The sequence below is a fragment of the Mauremys reevesii genome, linkage group 15 (assembly GCF_016161935.1).
Source record: "Mauremys reevesii isolate NIE-2019 linkage group 15, ASM1616193v1, whole genome shotgun sequence".
Classification (NCBI taxonomy): domain Eukaryota; kingdom Metazoa; phylum Chordata; order Testudines; family Geoemydidae; genus Mauremys; species Mauremys reevesii.
The window spans coordinates 11,753,059-11,776,808 of record NC_052637.1 but is presented as its reverse complement, the minus strand read 5'-3'; the positions used below and the strand labels follow the sequence as shown (position 1 = coordinate 11,776,808).

The window sequence follows — 23,750 nt, the reverse complement described above, 5'->3', positions numbered from 1 at the left end:
TTTATACAATCTGTTTTACAAAACTGGTTTATGCAAATTCGGAATAGTCCCGTAGTGTAGACGTACCCTAAGATACAACCACATTTGCTCCAATCCCTCAGACAGAAACAAACACCTACAGGATCTCTATCAAGCATTCTTAAAACTACAATACCCACCTGCTGAAGTGAAGAAACAGATTGACAGAGCCAGAAGGGTACCCAGAAGTCATCTACTACAGGACAGGCCTCTAGTAGGGAGGGAAAGAAGGGTTGGGGCCTCCTCAGGTAAGGGGAAGGAGTGGGATGGGAGCAGTGGTGAGCTGGAGCCGGTTCCCACAGGTTCCCAAGAACCAGTTGCTAAAATTAGACCTCTGTGGAGAACCGGTTGTTAAAGGGCCAGGGGGTGGGCAAAGAACTCCGGTCCGCGGGCCGGACCATCCTGTTGCTCCCAGGATTCCTAGCTGGGGAGGCTGAGGCTCCCCCAGCCCTTCCCCCGCTTCCCTCCAGCTGCAGCATAGCCAGCCGCCAGCATCAGCTGGGCAGAGTCGTCCTGCTGCTTTGAGCTGCCAGCAAGGTAAGGGGGGAGGAGGTTGCAAGCTCTAAGGCTGCTGGGGGCGGGGTGGGCAAGTGGGGCAATTTGCCCCAGGCCCTGCAGGGGCCCCTGGCCCCATGAGTATGTCTCCCTCTACCCTGGCCCCTCCCCTGCTCCCCCCCTTAAATCAGAACTTTTTATAGGGAACCGGTTGTTAAGATTTTGGCAGCTCATCACTGGATGGGAGGGATTTGATATGGTGAGGGGTAGTGTAACAGTTGTGGTTTCGAGGCAGGGAGTCCTGTTAGCCCCAAATTCTCCCCTTTCCCATGCTGGGATCTGGGGGAGCCCTACCCTTCTGCAGGGCTCTGAACTCCTTTTTTTTGGCGCCCGTATGGCCTGGGATCTGGGAGACCCTGGCACTCTCGGGGTGTCTAACCCCTTCATGTAATCTGTGATCACGGGGAAGTGGGGTGGGAGGCTGAATGTGATGAAAATGTAAACACCTAAAATGCAGGAAATGAATAGTTAAAATACACATCTCCCCTGTGTGTGGGACGGGGAGTTGGATTGGGTGGGCCTGCAACATGGCTGGGTAAGTCTGGCTGGACCAGGGCGGGGGGGCCCAGCTCAGCATGGTAGCTGGGGAGAGGAGCACAGCTCAGGCTACATAACCGAGGTAATGTCTGGCCCACCAGTCAGCTGCTGCCTGTGATGTGGGCACCCAGAAACGCAGGGCAGAGGGGAGCTACATGTTGTGGGGGGAGGGGTGGAGAAGGAGACAGATACACCAGTTTCCTCTCACACGCTTAAATTAGCCGCTGTATAATAAAACTATCAAGCTGTTGGGGCAGGGACCTGGCATGAGATTTCTTTCACCAGCCCGGTTACCAGCTACCCACTGCAAACATTGCAGAGCACGACCATTATCCCCACTGCGCTGTCAGAGTGCACAGCGGGAGGGGCACTGACCAACCACGGGGCAACCAGCCCCAGTGCTGGCCTGAGCAGCCGGCCTCCCTGCCCCAGCCAAGCTGGGATGGCTCCAACACAGGGCCGAGCCACGGGCCCCTGAGCACAAGTGTTGGGCTGAAGAGCTGGGCCCCCGAGCGGTAGGCCAGCCCCAGTGCTGGGCCGAGCTGCCAGCCACCCGAGCGCCAAGCCAAGACCCTTCCCCCCACCCCAAGCCACCAGCCCCCCCCCCAGCACCAGGCAGCTCATGACCAAGCTCCCCCCCGCCCCCGCCGCCCGCCGCGGGCCGGCTGTGTTCCCTCGACCCTCCCCCGCCCCCGACGAGGGACGCCGTGAACAGCGGGGACTTCTGGAGGGGTGGTGGTGGTGAGGCAGTGGCAGGGCCCCTGCAGCACAGGCATCCAGCAGCAGGTGGGCAGCAAGGAAGGCGTACCATTCCCATGCCTATTATACCCACCACCCATGACTACAACCACCTAAATGGCCACTAACTCCTACAACAAACATTTCCCTTTTTGTTTAAAAAAACACTAGAAAATTCAGTGACAAAATCTTTTTAGCACAGAGTTCAGGCTGCCTGGTGATATTATCTCCTGCTCTCCATAGCACAGTGACTGCTCTGAGACCCTGTTCCCTACTCTCTCCACTGGTTAGTACTGCTACACTGAACACAGGGAATGCAGCTGCAGTGCAGGCAGATACATGCTGCAATTCAAATCAGTGAAACACAACACAAACAGTGGCACCTTCCTGTAATCCCTCCTCATGTCCATTCACTGACAAAAAACTTAGGGTAGGTCTATACTATCGCAGTAAGTCGACCTCAGGTATGCAACTCCAACTACATGAATAATACTTATTATTATTCAGTCTCCCATTGACTTACCTTACTCTTCTCATTGGGGGTAGAGTACATGGGTTGACTGGTGAGTGATCTGCGGTCGATTTGATATGTCTTCACTAGACCCGCTAAATCGACTGCGGGTGCATCGATCTCCACTCTGTCGATCCCGGCAGTAGTGTAGATGTAGCCTTAGATACCTCCAGACAACCTTAACTCTGTATTATTTCGTGCACTTCCAGAACGCTGAATTCAGCAATACTCAGACCTCTAAAACTAGGAAATTCATTGGGAAGGTAAATACCCAAACAACCTTAACTCTGCCCCTTTGGAGCTGGCAATAACCACTGGGAACTGGTTGCATGCACTAAAGCTGCATCCACTATGCTCGGTGTAGCTGTAATGACCACAGGAGGGATTATTTGGAGCATATTGGCAGAGCTGTCACAGTGACATCAGGAGAGGTGCAGGTGTACCTTGAGGGATCAATCATGCCTCATTTCAGCACTGAGCAGTGCATGCTCTGTCAGTAGCAGGGCTCAGACTCCTTGCCATGGAGACTGTCAGCAGCCTTGTGTCAGATATGCCAGTGATCACCAGCGCTTGGTGAGGGGTAAGTGAAGGCAATGTCCCAGAAGAAATCCACACCCACAGGGCCAGGGTGACGAGGCGATAACATTTTGCAAGTCAGGGTGGTTTGTGTGGAGTAGGCTCAGTGTTTGAATGTAGAGCCAGATGTTCACTACACCTGGCCTAAACTCATGTCCTTGTTACAGAACTAGCTGCACCTGTGTCCCCTTGCTGGTCTCTCTGACAGCAACTTCAGGGGTCAGCCTTACTGCCTCTACCTTTTCTGGGAGTGGGGAATTTCTCAATTATGCAACTCTTAGACCAGGCTCTGGACTACAGGGTCTTGTGTATCAACCACTGTTACCCTGAAGGGGCCAGACACGAGCAGAGATCAATCCCAGCTGATGGCATCAGTTTGGGGAGGATCATCCATTGTTTCCCCCTGTGTGCACAATATAATTGTAATACCCACAACATGTTAATGTCACTTGACTGTGTAAGGGTGTTAGTGTGTCTCATTAACCCTTTGCTCCAATGCCCTCAAATTTGGGCCACCAGCCCCACCCCAGAGACCAATGCGTCACAGCAATTTTCAAGGCAATCTGAGTATGCATCTGGGTTTTAGAGAACTTATAAAAAACGGATATTAAACAGCAAACTAGAATCAACCTTATCCAGAGCAGAACTGCTGACCCATTATAATGAAAAGAATTGTGTAATCTCACAATGAAATTTCTGACTCCACTTATTACCCTGTTGAAGACATTAAAACGGCAGAACAAGTTACTGACCTGCCACCTGCAGTTCCAATAAAGCTTCTTTGTAAGAGACACTGGACTGAAAAAAACACCGGTACTGTCCATCATCGGAGGGTCGGATATCACGTATTCTCAGGGAAACTCTCCCAGTGGTGATGTCGTCTTTCAAGAGCTCAGTTCTTCCTCGATATTCCGGCATCTGCTCTCCATACTGATCCTGCCCATCATGGTACAGGTGCACAACTGGCGAGTACTTGGATCGGAACCATCTCACCTCCATGTTCTCAGCGCTCATCCTGGGGGAGAGGTGGCAGGGCAGGACGGCCTCCCCCCCTAGGGAGGCAGTGATTGGATGGTCAGGTCCAGTCACTGTGAACTGTGCTGTGAAATGTACGGTGAAAAAAGGAAATTTAATTGGCATGGGGGCTGGGGTTTGACATTAATTCAGCAGTAAGACCCACAGTAAGAGAGCACCCTGGGTTAGAAGTGAAAGACCATTTAAAGACAAAAGCTTGACAGAGCATAAACCAATCAAAGGTTTGAACACACATTACACTTATCCCAAAAAATTCTCATCTGGCACATGGGACTCTCTGGTAGGTTCCAAAGTCTTTCAAACCTTTCTCTAAGGGTTTGTCCTCTTGGTTAACAGGTCCTGTCACTTTGCAGCCCAAGATCTCGGGCCTCCAGTCAGTTCAAATCCAGCTTTTATACCAAACATCTTTGTTCTCTTGGGCTTCTGGGACCTGGTCTAACCCAGTTTATGCAACTCTCCCTAGGGGTGGTACTTCTCTGGAGCTGTTACCTGTCCCTCAAGTAATTACCCTCCATGGTTGGCAAATTCTGAAGGAGATGGGCTAACCCTCCCCCATGGCATAGATTACAATCCTGAGCCCACAAAGATACATATAACGTGTATAGATACCATTGATAAAGGGGACACAAATAAACAGAACATGCATAAAGTGAATTTGATAGTCCCCAAAATGCTGCATGTGGCTGCAGTATCTGTCACACAGAGTTCACATGTGAGTGTCATACACTGTCCCTACTATCTCTGAATAAACCTCTAACTTCTCATGGACACTCTGGGGCCTGGTTCTCTGATACACCAGGGCCTTTTCATGCTGCTCCAGCACAGGGGCCTCGTTAGCTGCAGGAGGGGTGGTGTAAAGGCGGACAAGGTGTAAAGATATGAAAACAGACCATCACTACGCAGGCAATGGCTTTAAAGGTAAAGTCAGGGGTCAGATAATGGAGAGGGGGAGGAGGCAGATGGAAAAGTGCAGGAAACAGAGAACTGGTCACTGTGGAACTGCCCAGGATGTGGGGGTCTCAGTGAAGAGACTCAGCATCAGGAGAGACAGAGAGAGCTGGTTAAATTAACAGGATGGAAACCACAGCAGGGGGGAACCAAAATGCTCAAGTAGCTGTGGAGCCAGCCCTGGCGGTGGAGTGGTCACTATCAGGGCTTCACTTAAGGCACAGAATGAAGAAGCCAGCAAATATCCTCACATCGTCACTGTGAGATGAGGTCTAGCTCTGAGCCCTAGTCAGATGTGCCTAGTGCAGCATAAATGACTTGTGGGTTGTTACGTCTAAACTGGAGAGCCTAGGATTCAGGACTCCTTCGTGGCTGAAGAGTCTGATTTGTGACATATATGGTCAGTCAGTGCAGTGTATAGGAATTGGTAGTGTCCTTTTAAACAGTTTGCGAACCCTGTAGTGGTGCTCACTGTGTTCTGTGTTTTAGAAGCTGCCAGAAATCAGCCAGAGCAGTAGGATGGATGTATTGTCTAGGCCTGACATGATGGTGTATGACAATAACCATGTTCCTGGGGACCCAGGTGTACCCTGTGATTTCTCCATGTTGCTGGTTGTGGGCAGTTGAGCAGACATGGTTTACAAGACAAGGCAGTGATGCGAGGTGGACGGTGATGACCAGCAATAGCAACAGCAGCAAACCCAGCGAGGAGGCTGGAGCTCCTACCTGATACCAGTCCGTGAACCTGTAGAGCGAGGAAGAGAGCGACGTAGCCGGGCAGAGCGGACCTCACAGTGGAGCCGGGGGAGAACAAGGGAACCTTCCCTGTCATCGTAGCTTGTTCTAGGGAACAGGAGACATAACAAACCACACAGCGAGTGAGTGGGATGCAGTGACAGTACCACGGTTGTTTGACTTTCATAGCCCTGGTCCATGGATCAGTTATGTTTACATTAGTGCACTTCCCAATATTCATAGACTAAGTTCAGAGGGGACCATTAGATCATCTTGTCTATATGTGCCACAGGCCAAAGACTCCCACCCATTTACCCCCGTACTGAGCCCAAACTTGTGTTTGACTGAAGCATCTTCCAGAAAGTCACCAAGTCTTTGTCTGAAGAGAGCAAGAGATGGACAATTCACCACTTCCCTGGGTAGTTTGTTCCAGTGATTAATCACCCTCACGGTTACAATTCTGTGCCTTAATTCTAATTAGAATTTATCCAGTTTTAACTTGCAGCCATTGGTTCTTTTTATGCCTTTCTCCACTGTATTAAAGAGCCCTTTAGTACACTGTGTTTTCTCCATGAAGATGTGACAGGTCGGGAATTTTACTGAAACATTTTTATGAACAATCTGTAGGATTCTGTACCGATCCCCCTGGCATCACTGCTGCTTTGGGGGAAAGAATTGATTCTCTCGCTGGGACATGGCCGAACAGGCTAGGTGTCTGAGATGTAGAGCCACTCGGACTGTCTGGGCTGGAATCAACCCATATCAATGAAGGATTTTGAAAGGACAATGGGAAGCCTCAATGAATGAGCATCAACTCCTACACCAAGTTTCTTCCCCCCACCTCTCTACAGGGAAGAGGAGCCATAGCCCAGAGCTGGAGCACAAACGGAGAAGGTGCCAGGTCTCTGTGTTAAGGGACTGGGCTGACAGAGACACAGGAACTCACTTGGGATTGAGAGAGAAAAAAGGGACAGGGAGAGAGTGAGCTAAGCTGGACCCTCCATGGGGCATGCGTGTATGAATGGTAAAATAAGGTAACCACATAACAGTGTTTAGCCCACTGGGTTATCTTCAGTCCATGCATTATGCTTTTCCGGGATGATGGGTAAACATCCTCCCCTTAAAAAGACAAAAAGTGGGCAAATGTATGTAGTAAGAGGAGGCCCTGAAATATAAACCCTTGTCAGAGGCCCAGTATGAGGCCTAAGGCCTGAACTAAAGTAATGGTCAAGACTTTACTAATATAAAGCAAAGTTAAGCTGTGAGCCAGAGGCAGGCCCTGCTCACAGAAGCTGGCAAGGAAAGGGCTGACGCTACAAAAAGAGACGTACCTGAAAGGTCCTGAACACTAGATATCAGACCAGTCGCGTACTTGTACACTCCACATGGATAACAAGGAACAGGCTGACCCATCCCAATGACAGGGGCAAAAGGGTAATATGATGGATAGAGTTGTTTTGTTCGAACCAACATGTACAAGATGAGAGGCGGCACCTTGCTACATAGAGGGGTTGCACCTCAATACGTCAGGAGTGACGTGTAACTTGTTTGTACCTGTGTATAAAAATGCACCCCAGAGTGGATGTCTTTGTCCAGCCTAGGGAGCAGTGGAAAGTCCCGTCACTGACTGAGCTGAGTCCATTGCCAGGGAGCACATATGTACTGGCTAGCAGCACCTTAGCAGCACCTTAGACTTCGTTTGCCTGGGAGCTGAAGACTGTGTTTCTCTTCGACAATAAACCTGGCCGACGTGCTTTCGTACCTTACTAGAGTCTGTGTCATTGGGGGTTCTCTCGGGGTCTGCTGGTTCAGCTATCTGCGCAGAGCTGGGGCACCACGCAGAGGTAACACACGCATGCAGACGATTGATATCAACATTGAACAGAACATAAGAACGGCCGTACTGGGTTAGACCAAAGGTCCATCTAGCCCAGTATCTGTCTACCGACAGGAGCCAATGCCAGGTGCCCCAGAGGGACTGGACCTAACAGGCAATGATCAAGTGATCTCTCTCCTGCCATCCATCTCCATCCTCTGACAAACAGAGGCTAGGGACACCATTTTTACCCATCCTGGCTAATAGCCATTTATGGACTTAGCCACCATGAATTTATCCAGTTCCCTTTTAAACACTGTTATAGTCCTAGCCTTCACAACCTCCTCAGGTAAGGAGTTCCACAAGTTGACTGTGTGCTGCGTGAAGAAGAACCTAGTTGTTTTAAACCTGCTGCCTATTAATTTCATTTGGTGACCCCTAGTTCTTGTATTATGGGAATAAGTAAATAACTTTTCCTTATCCACTTTCGCAACATGACTCATGATTTTATATAACTCTATCATAAAACCCCTTAGTCTTCTCTTTTCCAAGCTGAAGAGTCCTAGCCTCTTTAATCTTTCCTCGTATGGGACCCTCTCCAAACCCCTAATCATTTTAGTTGCCCTTTTCTGAACCTTTTCTAGTGCTAGAATATCTGTTTGAGCTGAGGAGACCACATCTGTACACAGTATTCGAGATGTGGGCATACCATGGATTTATATAAGGGCAATACTATATTCTCAGTCTTATTCTCATTCCCCTTTTAATGATTCCTAACATTCTGTTTGCTTTTTTGATCGCTTCTGTACACTGCGTGGACATCTTCAGAGAACTATCCACGATGACTCCAAGATCTTTTTCCTGACTCGTTGTAGCTAAATTTGCCCCCATCATATTGTATGTATAGTTGGGGTTATTTTTTCCAATATGCATTACTGTACATTTATCCACATTCAATTTCATTTGCCATTTTGTTGCCCAATCACTTAGTTTTGTGAGATCTTTTTGAAGTTCTTCACAATCTGCTTTGGTCTTAACTATCTTGAGCAGTTTAGTATCATCTGCAAACTTTGCCACCTCACTGTTTACCCCTTTCTCCAGATCATTTATGAATAAATTGAACAGGATTGGTCCTAGGACTGACACTTGGGGAACACCACTAGTTACCCCTCTCCATTCTGAGAATTTACCATTAATTCCTACCCTTTGTTCCCTGTCTTTTAACCAGTTCTCAATCCATGAAAGGACGTTCCCTTTTATCCCATGACAGCTTAATTTACGTAAGATCATTTGGTGAGGGACCTTGTCAAAGGCTTTCTGGAAATCTAAGTACACTATGTCCACCGGATCCCCCTTGTCAACATGTTTGTTGACCCCTTCAAAGAAATCTAATAGATTAGTAAGACATGATTTCCCTTTACAGAAACCATGTTGACTACTGCTCAACAGTTTATGTTTTTCTATGTGTCTGACAATTTTATTCTTAACTATTGTTTCAAGTAATTTTCCCGGTACCGACGTTAGACTTACCGGTCTGTAGTTGCCAGGATCACCTCTAGAGCCCTTTTTAAATATTGGCATCACATTAGCTAACTTCCAGTCATTGGGTACCAAAGCCGATTTAAAGGACAGGTTACAAACTTTAGTTAATAGATCCACAACTTCACATTTGAGTTCTTTCAGAACTCTTGGGTGAATGCCATCTGGTCCTGGTGACTTGTTAATGTTGAGTTTATCAATTAATTCCAAAACCTCCTCTAGTGACACTTCAATCTGTGACAGTTCCTCAGATTTGTCACCTACAAAAGCCAGTTCAGGTTTGGGAATCTCCCTAACATCCTCAGCCATGAAGACTGAAGCAAAGAATCCATTTAGTTTCTCCGCAATGACTTTATCGTCTTTAAGCGCTCCTTTTGTATTTTGATCGTCAAGGGGTCCCACTGGTTGTTTAGAAGGCTTCCTGCTTCTGATGTACTTAAAAAACATTTTGTTATTATCTTTGGAGTTTTTGGCTAGCCGTTCTTCAAACTCCTCTTTGGCTTTTCTTATTACACTCTTGCACTTAAGTTGGCAGTGTCTGTGCTCCTTTCTATTTGCTTCACTAGGATTTGACTTCCACTTTTTAAAGGAAGTCTTTTTATCTCACTGCTTCTTTTACATGGTTGTTAAGCCACGGTGGCTCTTTTTTAGTTCTTTTACTGTGTTTCTTAATTTGGGGTATACATTGAAGTTGGGCCCCTATTATGGTGTCTTTAAAAAGGGCCCATGCAACTTGCAGGGATTTCACTTTAGTCACTGTACCTTTTAACTTTTGTTTAACTAACCCCTCATTTTTGTATAGTTCCCCCTTGTAGAGCACCACACCAGTAGCATCTGACAACAGAGGTTAGTGACAAATGAACCACAGAAGGAAAACCTGAAACATTTTACTTCAAACATTTGATTTTTCCTTTTATCACTAACAACAAACACAGCCCCCGAGCCCAGCGCCCCCGCCCCCCCAGCCTGGCACCCAGGCAGTCGCCTCGGTTACGTGCCCCTAAATCCAGCCCTGTTCCCCATGTCACTTACCGAGGCTGCAGCCCCAGTTCCGCACATGGGTCACGGAGCTGGAGGGTTTGAGACTCGACCCCTCATCCTTATTTGTGTTACATTTGTAGCTGAATTGACGGGGCCCGAATCCCCCTGCCTAGGCCTTCCACATGCTTCAAACTGAAAGTAAGGGGAACTGAAAGTAAGGGTCCCTGTCCTGGGCTGGTTGGGGCGGAGCAAATTCCTGTGAAAGTACCCGGCCCACCCAGCCCCCGCAGGGCCCGGAGCTGGCGGGGAGGGCCTGGCAGGGGCAGTTTGCTGGGTGAGCCAGTGTAGGGGTCAGTGCCCCCAGCTGCTGATCCTGCCCCAGGGATCGCTGGGTTCTCTGTAATTCCCCCCCAGCACCGCCCGCCACAGCCCTGCCCGGCTGGGGAAATAAAGCAGCAGCAGCAAAAAGCACCAGCCAGTTCCCACCCCCCCCCTCATGCCACCGCCCTGGGTGGAGGCAGAATGGGGAGGGGGCTGAAATCCGGAGTCACTAAGTTGAGTGTCAACAGGATGGGAATCAACAGCTGATCAATGGGGTGGAGGTGGGGATCGAGCGGACTGAATGTGACCCAGGCACTGCCCGGCTCGGCTCCTGCAGGCCTTCGGGCGGGGAGGGGTTCACGGCGGGCAGCAGCTCTGGGACGCGCACCCCCCGGGAGCAGAGCTGGGGCGAGGAGGGGCCGGTGGTGCAGAGTCACTTTCCTGCCCGGCCCCCGCCCTTCCCCCGGGTCTCCCCGCTCAGCTGCGGGCTCGGGCTGCTGTCGGCAGAGCCCAGGGCTGCCGCAGGGGCCGTTTCCAGCCCCCGGAGAAAGTCCCCCCCCCCCTAGTTTAATGGCCAAATCTGAATGTCAGTAACGTCTCTGGGGGCTCCGGGCTGGTGCTGAATGCAGCAGGGTCCCGTCACTGCTGTAATCGCAGGAAGCTGGAGCGGAAGAGTCCCTGGGCGCTGAGCTAAAGGGCTGAAATCTTGTGAATCACGTGAGTGACTGACGACATTTACCCAGAACCACCCGTGACAATGATTTTTGCCCCATCAGGCACTGGGATCTCAACCCGGAAATTCCAAGGGGCGGGGGAGGCTGCGGGAACTATGGGATAGCTACGGAATAGCTACCCACAGTGCAACGCTCCAGAAGTCGATGCTAGCCTCGGACCGTGGACGCACACCACCGATTTAGTGTGTTTAGTGTGGCCGCGCGCACTCAATTTTATACAATCTGTTTTACAAAACTGGTTTATGCAAATTCGGAATAGTCCCGTAGTGTAGACGTACCCTAAGATACAACCACATTTGCTCCAATCCCTCAGACAGAAACAAACACCTACAGGATCTCTATCAAGCATTCTTAAAACTACAATACCCACCTGCTGAAGTGAAGAAACAGATTGACAGAGCCAGAAGGGTACCCAGAAGTCATCTACTACAGGACAGGCCTCTAGTAGGGAGGGAAAGAAGGGTTGGGGCCTCCTCAGGTAAGGGGAAGGAGTGGGATGGGAGCAGTGGTGAGCTGGAGCCGGTTCCCACAGGTTCCCAAGAACCAGTTGCTAAAATTAGACCTCTGTGGAGAACCGGTTGTTAAAGGGCCAGGGGGTGGGCAAAGAACTCCGGTCCGCGGGCCGGACCATCCTGTTGCTCCCAGGATTCCTAGCTGGGGAGGCTGAGGCTCCCCCAGCCCTTCCCCCGCTTCCCTCCAGCTGCAGCATAGCCAGCCGCCAGCATCAGCTGGGCAGAGACGTCCTGCTGCTTTGAGCTGCCAGCAAGGTAAGGGGGAGGAGGTTGCAAGCTCTAAGGCTGCTGGGGCGGGTGGGCAAGTGGGGCAATTTGCCCCAGGCCCTGCAGGCCCCTGGCCCCATGAGTATGTCTCCTCTACCCTGGCCCCTCCCTGCTCCCCTTAAATCAGAACTTTTATAGGGAACCGGTTGTTAAGATTTTGGCAGCTCATCACTGGATGGGAGGGATTTGATATGGTGAGGGGTAGTGTAACAGTTGTGGTTTCGAGGCAGGAGTCCTGTTAGCCCCAAATTCTCCCTTTCCCATGCTGGGATCTGGGGAGCCCTACCCTTCTGCAGGGCTCTGAACTCCTTTTTTTGGCGCCCGCATGGCCTGGGATCTGGGAGACCCTGGCACTCGGGTGTCTAACCCCTTCATGTAATCTGTGATCACGGGAAGTGGGGTGGGAGGCTGAATGTGATGAAAATGTAAACACCTAAAATGCAGGAAATGAATAGTTAAAATACACATCTCCTGTGTGTGGGACGGGAGTTGGATTGGTGGGCCTGCAACATGGCTGGGTAAGTCTGGCTGGACCAGGCGGGGGCCCAGCTCAGCATGGTAGCTGGGGAGAGGAGCACAGCTCAGGCTACATAACCGAGGTAATGTCTGGCCCACCAGTCAGCTGCTGCCTGTGATGTGGGCACCCAGAAACGCAGGGCAGAGGGGAGCTACATGTTGTGGGGGGAGGGGTGGAGAAGGAGACAGATACACCAGTTTCCTCTCACACGCTTAAATTAGCCGCTGTATAATAAAACTATCAAGCTGTTGGGGCAGGGACCTGGCATGAGATTTCTTTCACCAGCCCGGTTACCAGCTACCCACTGCAAACATTGCAGAGCACGACCATTATCCCCACTGCGCTGTCAGAGTGCACAGCGGGAGGGGCACTGACCAACCACGGGGCAACCAGCCCCAGTGCTGGCCTGAGCAGCCGGCCTCCCTGCCCCAGCCAAGCTGGGATGGCTCCAACACAGGGCTGAGCCACGGGCCCCTGAGCACAAGTGTTGGGCTGAAGAGCTGGGCCCCCGAGCGGTAGGCCAGCCCCAGTGCTGGGCCGAGCTGCCAGCCACCCGAGCGCCAAGCCAAGACCCTTCCCCCCACCCCAAGCCACCAGCCCCCCCCCCACCCCCAGCACCAGGCAGCTCATGACCAAGCTGCCCCACTCCCCCGCTGGCCGCCGCTGGCTTGCTGTGTTCCCTCTTCACTCCCCCTCCCACGAGGAGGGACGCAGTGAACAGGGGGGACTTCTGGAGGGGTGGTGGTGGTGATGAAGTGGCAGGGCCACTGCAGCACAGGCATCCAGCAGCAGGTGGGCAGCAAGGAAGGCGTACCATTCCCATGCCTATTATACCCACCACCCATGACTACAACCACCTAAATGGCCACTAACTCCTACAACAAACATTTCCCTTTTTGTTTAAAAAAAAAAAACACTAGAAAATTCAGTGACAAAATCTTTTTTAGCACAGAGTTCAGGCTGCCTGGTGATATTATCTCCTGCTCTCCATAGCACAGTGACTGCTCTGAGACCCTGTTCCCACTACTCTCTCCACTGGTTAGTACTGCTACACTGAACACAGGGAATGCAGCTGCAGTGCAGGCAGATACATGCTGCAATTCAAATCAGTGAAACACAACACAAACAGTGGCACCTTCCTGTAATCCCTCCTCATGTCCATTCACTGACAAAAAACTTAGGGTAGGTCTATACTATCGCAGTAAGTCGACCTCAGGTATGCAACTCCAACTACATGAATAATACTTATTATTATTCAGTCTCCCATTGACTTACCTTACTCTTCTCAGTGGGGTAGAGTACATGGGTTGACTGGTGAGTGATCTGCGGTCGATTTGATATGTCTTCACTAGACCCGCTAAATCGATCATGGTGCATCGATCTCCACTCTGTCGATCCCGGCAGTAGTGTAGATGTAGCCTTAGATACCTCCAGACAACCTTAACTCTGTATTATTTCGTGCACTTCCAGAACGCTGAATTCAGCAATACTCAGACCTCTAAAACTAGGAAATTCATTGGGAAGGTAAATACCCAAACAACCTTAACTCTGCCCCTTTGGAGCTGGCAATAACCACTGGGAACTGGTTGCATGCACTAAAGCTGCATCCACTATGCTCGGTGTAGCTGTAATGACCACAGGAGGGATTATTTGGAGCATATTGGCAGAGCTGTCACAGTGACATCAGGAGAGGTGCAGGTGTACCTTGAGGGATCAATCATGCCTCATTTCAGCACTGAGCAGTGCATGCTCTGTCAGTAGCAGGGCTCAGACTCCTTGCCATGGAGACTGTCAGCAGCCTTGTGTCAGATATGCCAGTGATCACCAGCGCTTGGTGAGGGGTAAGTGAAGGCAATGTCCCAGAAGAAATCCACACCCACAGGGCCAGGGTGACGAGGCGATAACATTTTGCAAGTCAGGGGTGGTTTGTGTGGAGTAGGCTCAGTGTTTGAATGTAGAGCCAGATGTTCACTACACCTGGCCTAAACTCATGTCCTTGTTACAGAACTAGCTGCACCTGTGTCCCCTTGCTGGTCTCTCTGACAGCAACTTCAGGGGTCAGCCTTACTGCCTCTACCTTTTCTGGGAGTGGGGAATTTCTCAATTATGCAACTCTTAGACCAGGCTCTGGACTACAGGGTCTTGTGTATCAACCACTGTTACCCTGAAGGGGCCAGACACGAGCAGAGATCAATCCCAGCTGATGGCATCAGTTTGGGGAGGATCATCCATTGTTTCCCCCTGTGTGCACAATATAATTGTAATACCCACAACATGTTAATGTCACTTGACTGTGTAAGGGTGTTAGTGTGTCTCATTAACCCTTTGCTCCAATGCCCTCAAATTTGGGCCACCAGCCCCACCCCAGAGACCAATGCGTCACAGCAATTTTCAAGGCAATCTGAGTATGCATCTGGGTTTTAGAGAACTTATAAAAAACGGATATTAAACAGCAAACTAGAATCAACCTTATCCAGAGCAGAACTGCTGACCCATTATAATGAAAAGAATTGTGTAATCTCACAATGAAACTTCTGACTCCACTTATTACCCTGTTGAAGACATTAAAACGGCAGAACAAGTTACTGACCTGCCACCTGCAGTTCCAATAAAGCTTCTTTGTAAGAGACACTGGACTGAAAAAAACACCGGTACTGTCCATCATCGGAGGGTCGGATATCACGTATTCTCAGGGAAACTCTCCCAGTGGTGATGTCGTCTTTCAAGAGCTCAGTTCTTCCTCGATATTCCGGCATCTGCTCTCCATACTGATCCTGCCCATCATGGTACAGGTGCACAACTGGCGAGTACTTGGATCGGAACCATCTCACCTCCATGTTCTCAGCGCTCATCCTGGGGGAGAGGTGGCAGGGCAGGACGGCCTCCCCCCCTAGGGAGGCAGTGATTGGATGGTCAGGTCCAGTCACTGTGAACTGTGCTGTGAAATGTACGGTGAAAAAAGGAAATTTAATTGGCATGGGGGCTGGGGTTTGACATTAATTCAGCAGTAAGACCCACAGTAAGAGAGCACCCTGGGTTAGAAGTGAAAGACCATTTAAAGACAAAAGCTTGACAGAGCATAAACCAATCAAAGGTTTGAACACACATTACACTTATCCCAAAAAATTCTCATCTGGCACATGGGACTCTCTGGTAGGTTCCAAAGTCTTTCAAACCTTTCTCTAAGGGTTTGTCCTCTTGGTTAACAGGTCCTGTCACTTTGCAGCCCAAGATCTCGGGCCTCCAGTCAGTTCAAATCCAGCTTTTATACCAAACATCTTTGTTCTCTTGGGCTTCTGGGACCTGGTCTAACCCAGTTTATGCAACTCTCCCTAGGGTGGTACTTCTCTGGAGCTGTTACCTGTCCTCAAGTAATTACCCTCCATGGTTGGCAAATTCTGAAGGAGATGGGCTAACCCTCCCCCATGGCATAGATTACAATCCTGAGCCCACAAAGATACATATAACGTGTATAGATACCATTGATAAAGGGGACACAAATAAACAGAACATGCATAAAGTGAATTTGATAGTCCCCAAAATGCTGCATGTGGCTGCAGTATCTGTCACACAGAGTTCACATGTGAGTGTCATACACTGTCCCTACTATCTCTGAATAAACCTCTAACTTCTCATGGACACTCTGGGGCCTGGTTCTCTGATACACCAGGGCCTTTTCATGCTGCTCCAGCACAGGGGCCTCGTTAGCTGCAGGAGGGGTGGTGTAAAGGCGGACAAGGTGTAAAGATATGAAAACAGACCATCACTATGCAGGCAATGGCTTTAAAGGTAAAGTCAGGGGTCAGATAATGGAGAGGGGGAGGAGGCAGATGGAAAAGTGCAGGAAACAGAGAACTGGTCACTGTGGAACTGCCCAGGATGTGGGGGTCTCAGTGAAGAGACTCAGCATCAGGAGAGACAGAGAGAGCTGGTTAAATTAACAGGATGGAAACCACAGCAGGGGGGAACCAAAATGCTCAAGTAGCTGTGGAGCCAGCCCTGGCGGTGGAGTGGTCACTATCAGGGCTTCACTTAAGGCACAGAATGAAGAAGCCAGCAAATATCCTCACATCGTCACTGTGAGATGAGGTCTAGCTCTGAGCCCTAGTCAGATGTGCCTAGTGCAGCATAAATGACTTGTGGGTTGTTACGTCTAAACTGGAGAGCCTAGGATTCAGGACTCCTTCGTGGCTGAAGAGTCTGATTTGTGACATATATGGTCAGTCAGTGCAGTGTATAGGAATTGGTAGTGTCCTTTTAAACAGTTTGCGAACCCTGTAGTGGTGCTCACTGTGTTCTGTGTTTTAGAAGCTGCCAGAAATCAGCCAGAGCAGTAGGATGGATGTATTGTCTAGGCCTGACATGATGGTGTATGACAATAACCATGTTCCTGGGGACCCAGGTGTACCCTGTGATTTCTCCATGTTGCTGGTTGTGGGCAGTTGAGCAGACATGGTTTACAAGACAAGGCAGTGATGCGAGGTGGACGGTGATGACCAGCAATAGCAACAGCAGCAAACCCAGCGAGGAGGCTGGAGCTCCTACCTGATACCAGTCCGTGAACCTGTAGAGCGAGGAAGAGAGCGACGTAGCCGGGCAGAGCGGACCTCACAGTGGAGCCGGGGGAGAACAAGGGAACCTTCCCTGTCATCGTAGCTTGTTCTAGGGAACAGGAGACATAACAAACCACACAGCGAGTGAGTGGGATGCAGTGACAGTACCACGGTTGTCTGACTTTCATAGCCCTGGTCCATGGATCAGTTATGTTTACATTAGTGCACTTCCCAATATTCATAGACTAAGTTCAGAGGGGACCATTAGATCATCTTGTCTATATGTGCCACAGGCCAAAGACTCCCACCCATTTACCCCCGTACTGAGCCCAAACTTGTGTTTGACTGAAGCATCTTCCAGAAAGTCACCAAGTCTTTGTCTGAAGAGAGCAAGAGATGGACAATTCACCACTTCCCTGGGTAGTTTGTTCCAGTGATTAATCACCCTCACGGTTACAATTCTGTGCCTTAATTCTAATTAGAATTTATCCAGTTTTAACTTGCAGCCATTGGTTCTTTTTATGCCTTTCTCCACTGTATTAAAGAGCCCTTTAGTACACTGTGTTTTCTCCATGAAGATGTGACAGGTCGGGAATTTTACTGAAACATTTTTATGAACAATCTGTAGGATTCTGTACCGATCCCCCTGGCATCACTGCTGCTTTGGGGGAAAGAATTGATTCTCTCGCTGGGACATGGCCGAACAGGCTAGGTGTCTGAGATGTAGAGCCACTCGGACTGTCTGGGCTGGAATCAACCCATATCAATGAAGGATTTTGAAAGGACAATGGGAAGCCTCAATGAATGAGCATCAACTCCTACACCAAGTTTCTTCCCCCCACCTCTCTACAGGAAGAGGAGCCATAGCCCAGAGCTGGAGCACAAACGGAGAAGGTGCCAGGTCTCTGTGTTAAGGGACTGGGCTGACAGAGACACAGGAACTCACTTGGGATTGAGAGAGAAAAAAGGGACAGGGAGAGAGTGAGCTAAGCTGGACCCTCCATGGGGCATGCGTGTATGAATGGTAAAATAAGGTAACCACATAACAGTGTTTAGCCCACTGGGTTATCTTCAGTCCATGCATTATGCTTTTCCGGGATGATGGGTAAACATCCTCCCCTTAAAAAGACAAAAAGTGGGCAAATGTATGTAGTAAGAGGAGGCCCTGAAATATAAACCCTTGTCAGAGGCCCAGTATGAGGCCTAAGGCCTGAACTAAAGTAATGGTCAAGACTTTACTAATATAAAGCAAAGTTAAGCTGTGAGCCAGAGGCAGGCCCTGCTCACAGAAGCTGGCAAGGAAAGGGCTGACGCTACAAAAAGAGACGTACCTGAAAGGTCCTGAACACTAGATATCAGACCAGTCGCGTACTTGTACACTCCACATGGATAACAAGGAACAGGCTGACCCATCCCAATGACAGGGGCAAAAGGGTAATATGATGGATAGAGTTGTTTTGTTCGAACCAACATGTACAAGATGAGAGGCGGCACCTTGCTACATAGAGGGGTTGCACCTCAATACGTCAGGAGTGACGTGTAACTTGTTTGTACCTGTGTATAAAAATGCACCCCAGAGTGGATGTCTTTGTCCAGCCTAGGGAGCAGTGGAAAGTCCCGTCACTGACTGAGCTGAGTCCATTGCCAGGGAGCACATATGTACTGGCTAGCAGCACCTTAGCAGCACCTTAGACTTCGTTTGCCTGGGAGCTGAAGACTGTGTTTCTCTTCGACAATAAACCTGGCCGACGTGCTTGCACCTTACTAGAGTCTGTGTCATTGGGGTTCTCTCGGGTCTGCTGGTTCAGCTATCTGCAGAGCTGGGGCACCACGCAGAGGTAACACACGCATGCAGACGATTGATATCAACATTGAACAGAACATAAGAACGGCCGTACTGGGTTAGACCAAAGGTCCATCTAGCCCAGTATCTGTCTACCGACAGGAGCCAATGCCAGGTGCCCCAGAGGGACTGGACCTAACAGGCAATGATCAAGTGATCTCTCTCCTGCCATCCATCTCCATCCTCTGACAAACAGAGGCTAGGGACACCATTTTTACCCATCCTGGCTAATAGCCATTTATGGACTTAGCCACCATGAATTTATCCAGTTCCCTTTTAAACACTGTTATAGTCCTAGCCTTCACAACCTCCTCAGGTAAGGAGTTCCACAAGTTGACTGTGTGCTGCGTGAAGAAGAACCTAGTTGTTTTAAACCTGCTGCCTATTAATTTCATTTGGTGACCCCTAGTTCTTGTATTATGGGAATAAGTAAATAACTTTTCCTTATCCACTTTCGCAACATGACTCATGATTTTATATACCTCTATCATATCCCCCCCTTAGTCTTCTCTTTTCCAAGCTGAAGAGTCCTAGCCTCTTTAATCTTTCCTCGTATGGGACCCTCTCCAAACCCCTAATCATTTTAGTTGCCCTTTTCTGAACCTTTTCTAGTGCTAGAATATCTTTTTTGAGCTGAGGAGACCACATCTGTACACAGTATTCGAGATGTGGGCATACCATGGATTTATATAAGGGCAATACTATATTCTCAGTCTTATTCTCATTCCCCTTTTAATGATTCCTAACATTCTGTTTGCTTTTTTGATCGCTTCTGTACACTGCGTGGACATCTTCAGAGAACTATCCACGATGACTCCAAGATCTTTTTCCTGACTCGTTGTAGCTAAATTTGCCCCCATCATATTGTATGTATAGTTGGGGTTATTTTTTCCAATATGCATTACTGTACATTTATCCACATTCAATTTCATTTGCCATTTTGTTGCCCAATCACTTAGTTTTGTGAGATCTTTTTGAAGTTCTTCACAATCTGCTTTGGTCTTAACTATCTTGAGCAGTTTAGTATCATCTGCAAACTTTGCCACCTCACTGTTTACCCCTTTCTCCAGATCATTTATGAATAAATTGAACAGGATTGGTCCTAGGACTGACACTTGGGGAACACCACTAGTTACCCCTCTCCATTCTGAGAATTTACCATTAATTCCTACCCTTTGTTCCCTGTCTTTTAACCAGTTCTCAATCCATGAAAGGACGTTCCCTTTTATCCCATGACAGCTTAATTTACGTAAGAGCCTTTGGTGAGGGACCTTGTCAAAGGCTTTCTGGAAATCTAAGTACACTATGTCCACCGGATCCCCCTTGTCAACATGTTTGTTGACCCCTTCAAAGAAATCTAATAGATTAGTAAGACATGATTTCCCTTTACAGAAACCATGTTGACTACTGCTCAACAGTTTATGTTTTTCTATGTGTCTGACAATTTTATTCTTAACTATTGTTTCAAGTAATTTTCCCGGTACCGACGTTAGACTTACCGGTCTGTAGTTGCCAGGATCACCTCTAGAGCCCTTTTTAAATATTGGCATCACATTAGCTAACTTCCAGTCATTGGGTACCAAAGCCGATTTAAAGGACAGGTTACAAACTTTAGTTAATAGATCCACAACTTCACATTTGAGTTCTTTCAGAACTCTTGGGTGAATGCCATCTGGTCCTGGTGACTTGTTAATGTTGAGTTTATCAATTAATTCCAAAACCTCCTCTAGTGACACTTCAATCTGTGACAGTTCCTCAGATTTGTCACCTACAAAAGCCAGTTCAGGTTTGGGAATCTCCCTAACATCCTCAGCCATGAAGACTGAAGCAAAGAATCCATTTAGTTTCTCCGCAATGACTTTATCGTCTTTAAGCGCTCCTTTTGTATTTTGATCGTCAAGGGGTCCCACTGGTTGTTTAGAAGGCTTCCTGCTTCTGATGTACTTAAAAAACATTTTGTTATTATCTTTGGAGTTTTTGGCTAGCCGTTCTTCAAACTCCTCTTTGGCTTTTCTTATTACACTCTTGCACTTAAGTTGGCAGTGTCTGTGCTCCTTTCTATTTGCTTCACTAGGATTTGACTTCCACTTTTTAAAGGAAGTCTTTTTATCTCTCACTGCTTCTTTTACATGGTTGTTAAGCCACGGTGGCTCTTTTTTAGTTCTTTTACTGTGTTTCTTAATTTGGGGTATACATTGAAGTTGGGCCCCTATTATGGTGTCTTTAAAAAGGGCCCATGCAACTTGCAGGGATTTCACTTTAGTCACTGTACCTTTTAACTTTTGTTTAACTAACCCCCTCATTTTTGTATAGTTCCCCCTTGTAGAGCACCACACCAGTAGCATCTGACAACAGAGGTTAGTGACAAATGAACCACAGAAGGAAAACCTGAAACATTTTACTTCAAACATTTGATTTTTCCTTTTATCACTAACAACAAACACAGCCCCCGAGCCCAGCGCCCCCGCCCCCCCAGCCTGGCACCCAGGCAGTCGCCTCGGTTACGTGCCCCTAAATCCAGCCCTGTTCCCCATGTCACTTACCGAGGCTGCAGCCCCAGTTCCGCACATGGGTCACGGAGCTGGAGGGTTTGAGACTCGACCCCTCATCCTTATTTGTGTTACATTTGTAGCTGAATTGACGGGGCCCGAATCCCCCTGCCTAGGCCTTCCACATGCTTCAAACTGAAAGTAAGGGGAACTGAAAGTAAGGGTCCCTGTCCTGGGCTGGTTGGGGCGGAGCAAATTCCTGTGAAAGTACCCGGCCCACCCAGCCCCCGCAGGGCCCGGAGCTGGCGCGAAGGGGCCTGGCAGGGGCAGTTTGCTGGGTGAGCCAGTGTAGGGGGGGTCAGTGCCCCCCCCAGCTGCTGATCCTGCCCCCCAGGGATCGCTGGGTTCTCAGTAATTCCCCCCCAGCACCGCCCGCCACAGCCCTGCCCGGCTGGGGAAATAAAGCAGCAGCAGCAAAAAGCACCAGCCAGTTCCCACCCCCCCCCTCATGCCACCGCCCTGGGTGGAGGCAGAATGGGGAGGGGGCTGAAATCCGGAGTCACTAAGTTGAGTGTCAACAGGATGGGAATCAACAGCTGATCAATGGGGTGGAGGTGGGGGGGATCGGAGCGGACTGAATGTGACCCAGGCACTGCCCGGCTCGGCTCCTGCAGGCCTTCGGGGCGGGGAGGGGTTCACGGCGGGCAGCAGCTCTGGGACTCGCACCCCCCGGGAGCAGAGCTGGGGCGAGGAGGGGCCGGTGGTGCAGAGTCACTTTCCTGCCCGGCCCCCGCCCTTCCCCCGGGTCTCCCCGCTCAGCTGCGGGCTCCGGAGCTGCTGTCGGCAGAGCCCAGGGCTGCCGCAGGGGCCGTTTCCAGCCCCCGGAGAAAGTCCCCCCCCCCCCCCTAGTTTAATGGCCAAATCTGAATGTCAGTAACGTCTCTGGGGGCTCCGGGCTGGTGCTGAATGCAGCAGGGTCCCGTCACTGCTGTAATCGCAGGAAGCTGGAGCGGAAGAGTCCCTGGGCGCTGAGCTAAAGGGCTGAAATCTTGTGAATCACGTGAGTTCCCCTCCCCCCAGCCCCGCTCCTTCCCAAACAGGGAACAGGAGCAGGCGGGGAGCAGAGCCCAGATCTGGTGCCCTGTCCCTGATGCGCAGCACAGATGCTCCCAGCCACCAACACCCCCTGCAAACCCCAGCCCCCATCTCCCCAGCAGCCCTTAGTCACAGCAGCACCCTTGAGACCAACGTGATGTGTGAAATGGGAGGGTTTGCAGGATCCGGACCTCGTGGGGTCTCTCATGTATTATTGCTCCATATTTCATACAGGGGGAGGCAGGATTCATGAAAGGGGGTCTGAGCCCAGGTGGGGAAGGAAGGGGGCTGAGATGCAGGCAGCTGAGCTGGTCAACCTGTCAGGAGCTGCTTCCCATCAGAATCTGCTACTAGTAGCAAAAACCTAAACTCATTTTGAGCCTAAATGTTTGCAGTAGCAGTCTCCTAAGTGCCTGATTCTGCCTCTTGTCATGCACACTGCTGCCACCCACCCAGCACCCATATGCCTATCTCCTGCCCAATCCCTAGCACCCATGAAACCAGGAAAAATAGGTGATGCTCCATTTATCTTACCTTCTGGGCCCAATTCAGCAGGTCTGCTCAGAGGCAGACCATCAGTTCAGGTCCCAGTCAGAATCTGGCCAGAGGAGGAGGTGCCTGCCTCTCATCACTTTCAGTCCAGTGATTAGTGCACTCACCTGCAATGTGAAGGGACCCAGACTCACTTCCTCTCCCTCTGAGGGAGAGAAAGGACTTGAACTGGGGTCTCCCACACTTCATGGGAGAGTGCTTGAGATGTATGTTCCAGTAACTGAAGTTAGGCTGGCTGGTCTATAATTCTCTGGGTCTTCTTTGTTCCCCTTTTTTAAGATAGGTACAATGTGCCTGGGTCCTCATCCCTCCTCCAGGAGTTCTCAAAGTCATTAATAGCTTTGAGATGGCTTCAGCCAGTTCCTTAAGTGCCCACAGGTGAATTTCATCAGGCACCACCAACTTGAAAATCTCTAACTTACCTACATATTCTTTAACCTGTTCTTTCCCTATCTTGGCTGGCATTCCTCCCCCCTTGATGTTAATATTAATTATGTTGACTATCTGGTCACAATGAACCTTTTTAGTGAAGACTGAAGCAAAAGAGGCATTAAACACCTCAGTGTCAGTGACTGGGACATGAGCAATCATGGCTAGTGGTCAGAGCAGGAGTCATTAACCAGGAGTCAGAGCCCAGGGTCAAAACTGGAGTAAGACACTTGATGCCAGAGCCAGGGGTCAGAGCTGATGTCAGGAATCGGAGTCAAAAGTCAGAATTGGGTTAACCAGAATGAGACAAGGCTGGGACCAAGATAGGAGGCACAGCACTGGACCCAGGCAGGTATGAGCCTAATCACAGCAATAGTTTGAGCAGCATGTGAACCGCTGCTGGGCTTAAGAGCTGCTCTGCTGACTCTTCCAACCAATCAGGTGTTGTA

The 23,750-nt window shown here is 49.6% G+C and overlaps 1 protein-coding gene across 4 annotated transcripts in view; it reads right to left on the bottom strand.

Annotated features, from left to right (window-relative positions):
* The window catches only part of LOC120383792 (butyrophilin subfamily 1 member A1-like), a 71,593-nt gene extending 48,453 nt beyond the window's left edge, over positions 1–23,140 (bottom strand). Inside the window, exons 1-6 of one of the 4 annotated variants that reach the window (XM_039502049.1) lie at positions 22,855–22,892; positions 21,280–21,420; positions 16,886–17,002; positions 14,931–15,278; positions 5,645–5,761; positions 3,688–4,035 (exon numbers count right to left, since the gene is read on the bottom strand). In XM_039502049.1, coding sequence (XP_039357983.1) covers positions 3,688–4,035; positions 5,645–5,761; positions 14,931–15,278; positions 16,886–16,991 — 919 coding nt within the window. In that variant the 5' untranslated portion in view covers positions 16,992–17,002; positions 21,280–21,420; positions 22,855–22,892. Of the gene's footprint in view, positions 1–3,687; positions 4,036–5,644; positions 5,762–10,040; positions 10,270–14,930; positions 15,279–16,885; positions 17,003–21,279; positions 21,421–22,854 lie in introns of those variants that run through there. The other 3 variants (XM_039502046.1, XM_039502047.1, XM_039502050.1) reach the window with 3 other exon arrangements.
* Positions 23,141–23,750: the final 610 nt, after the last annotated feature.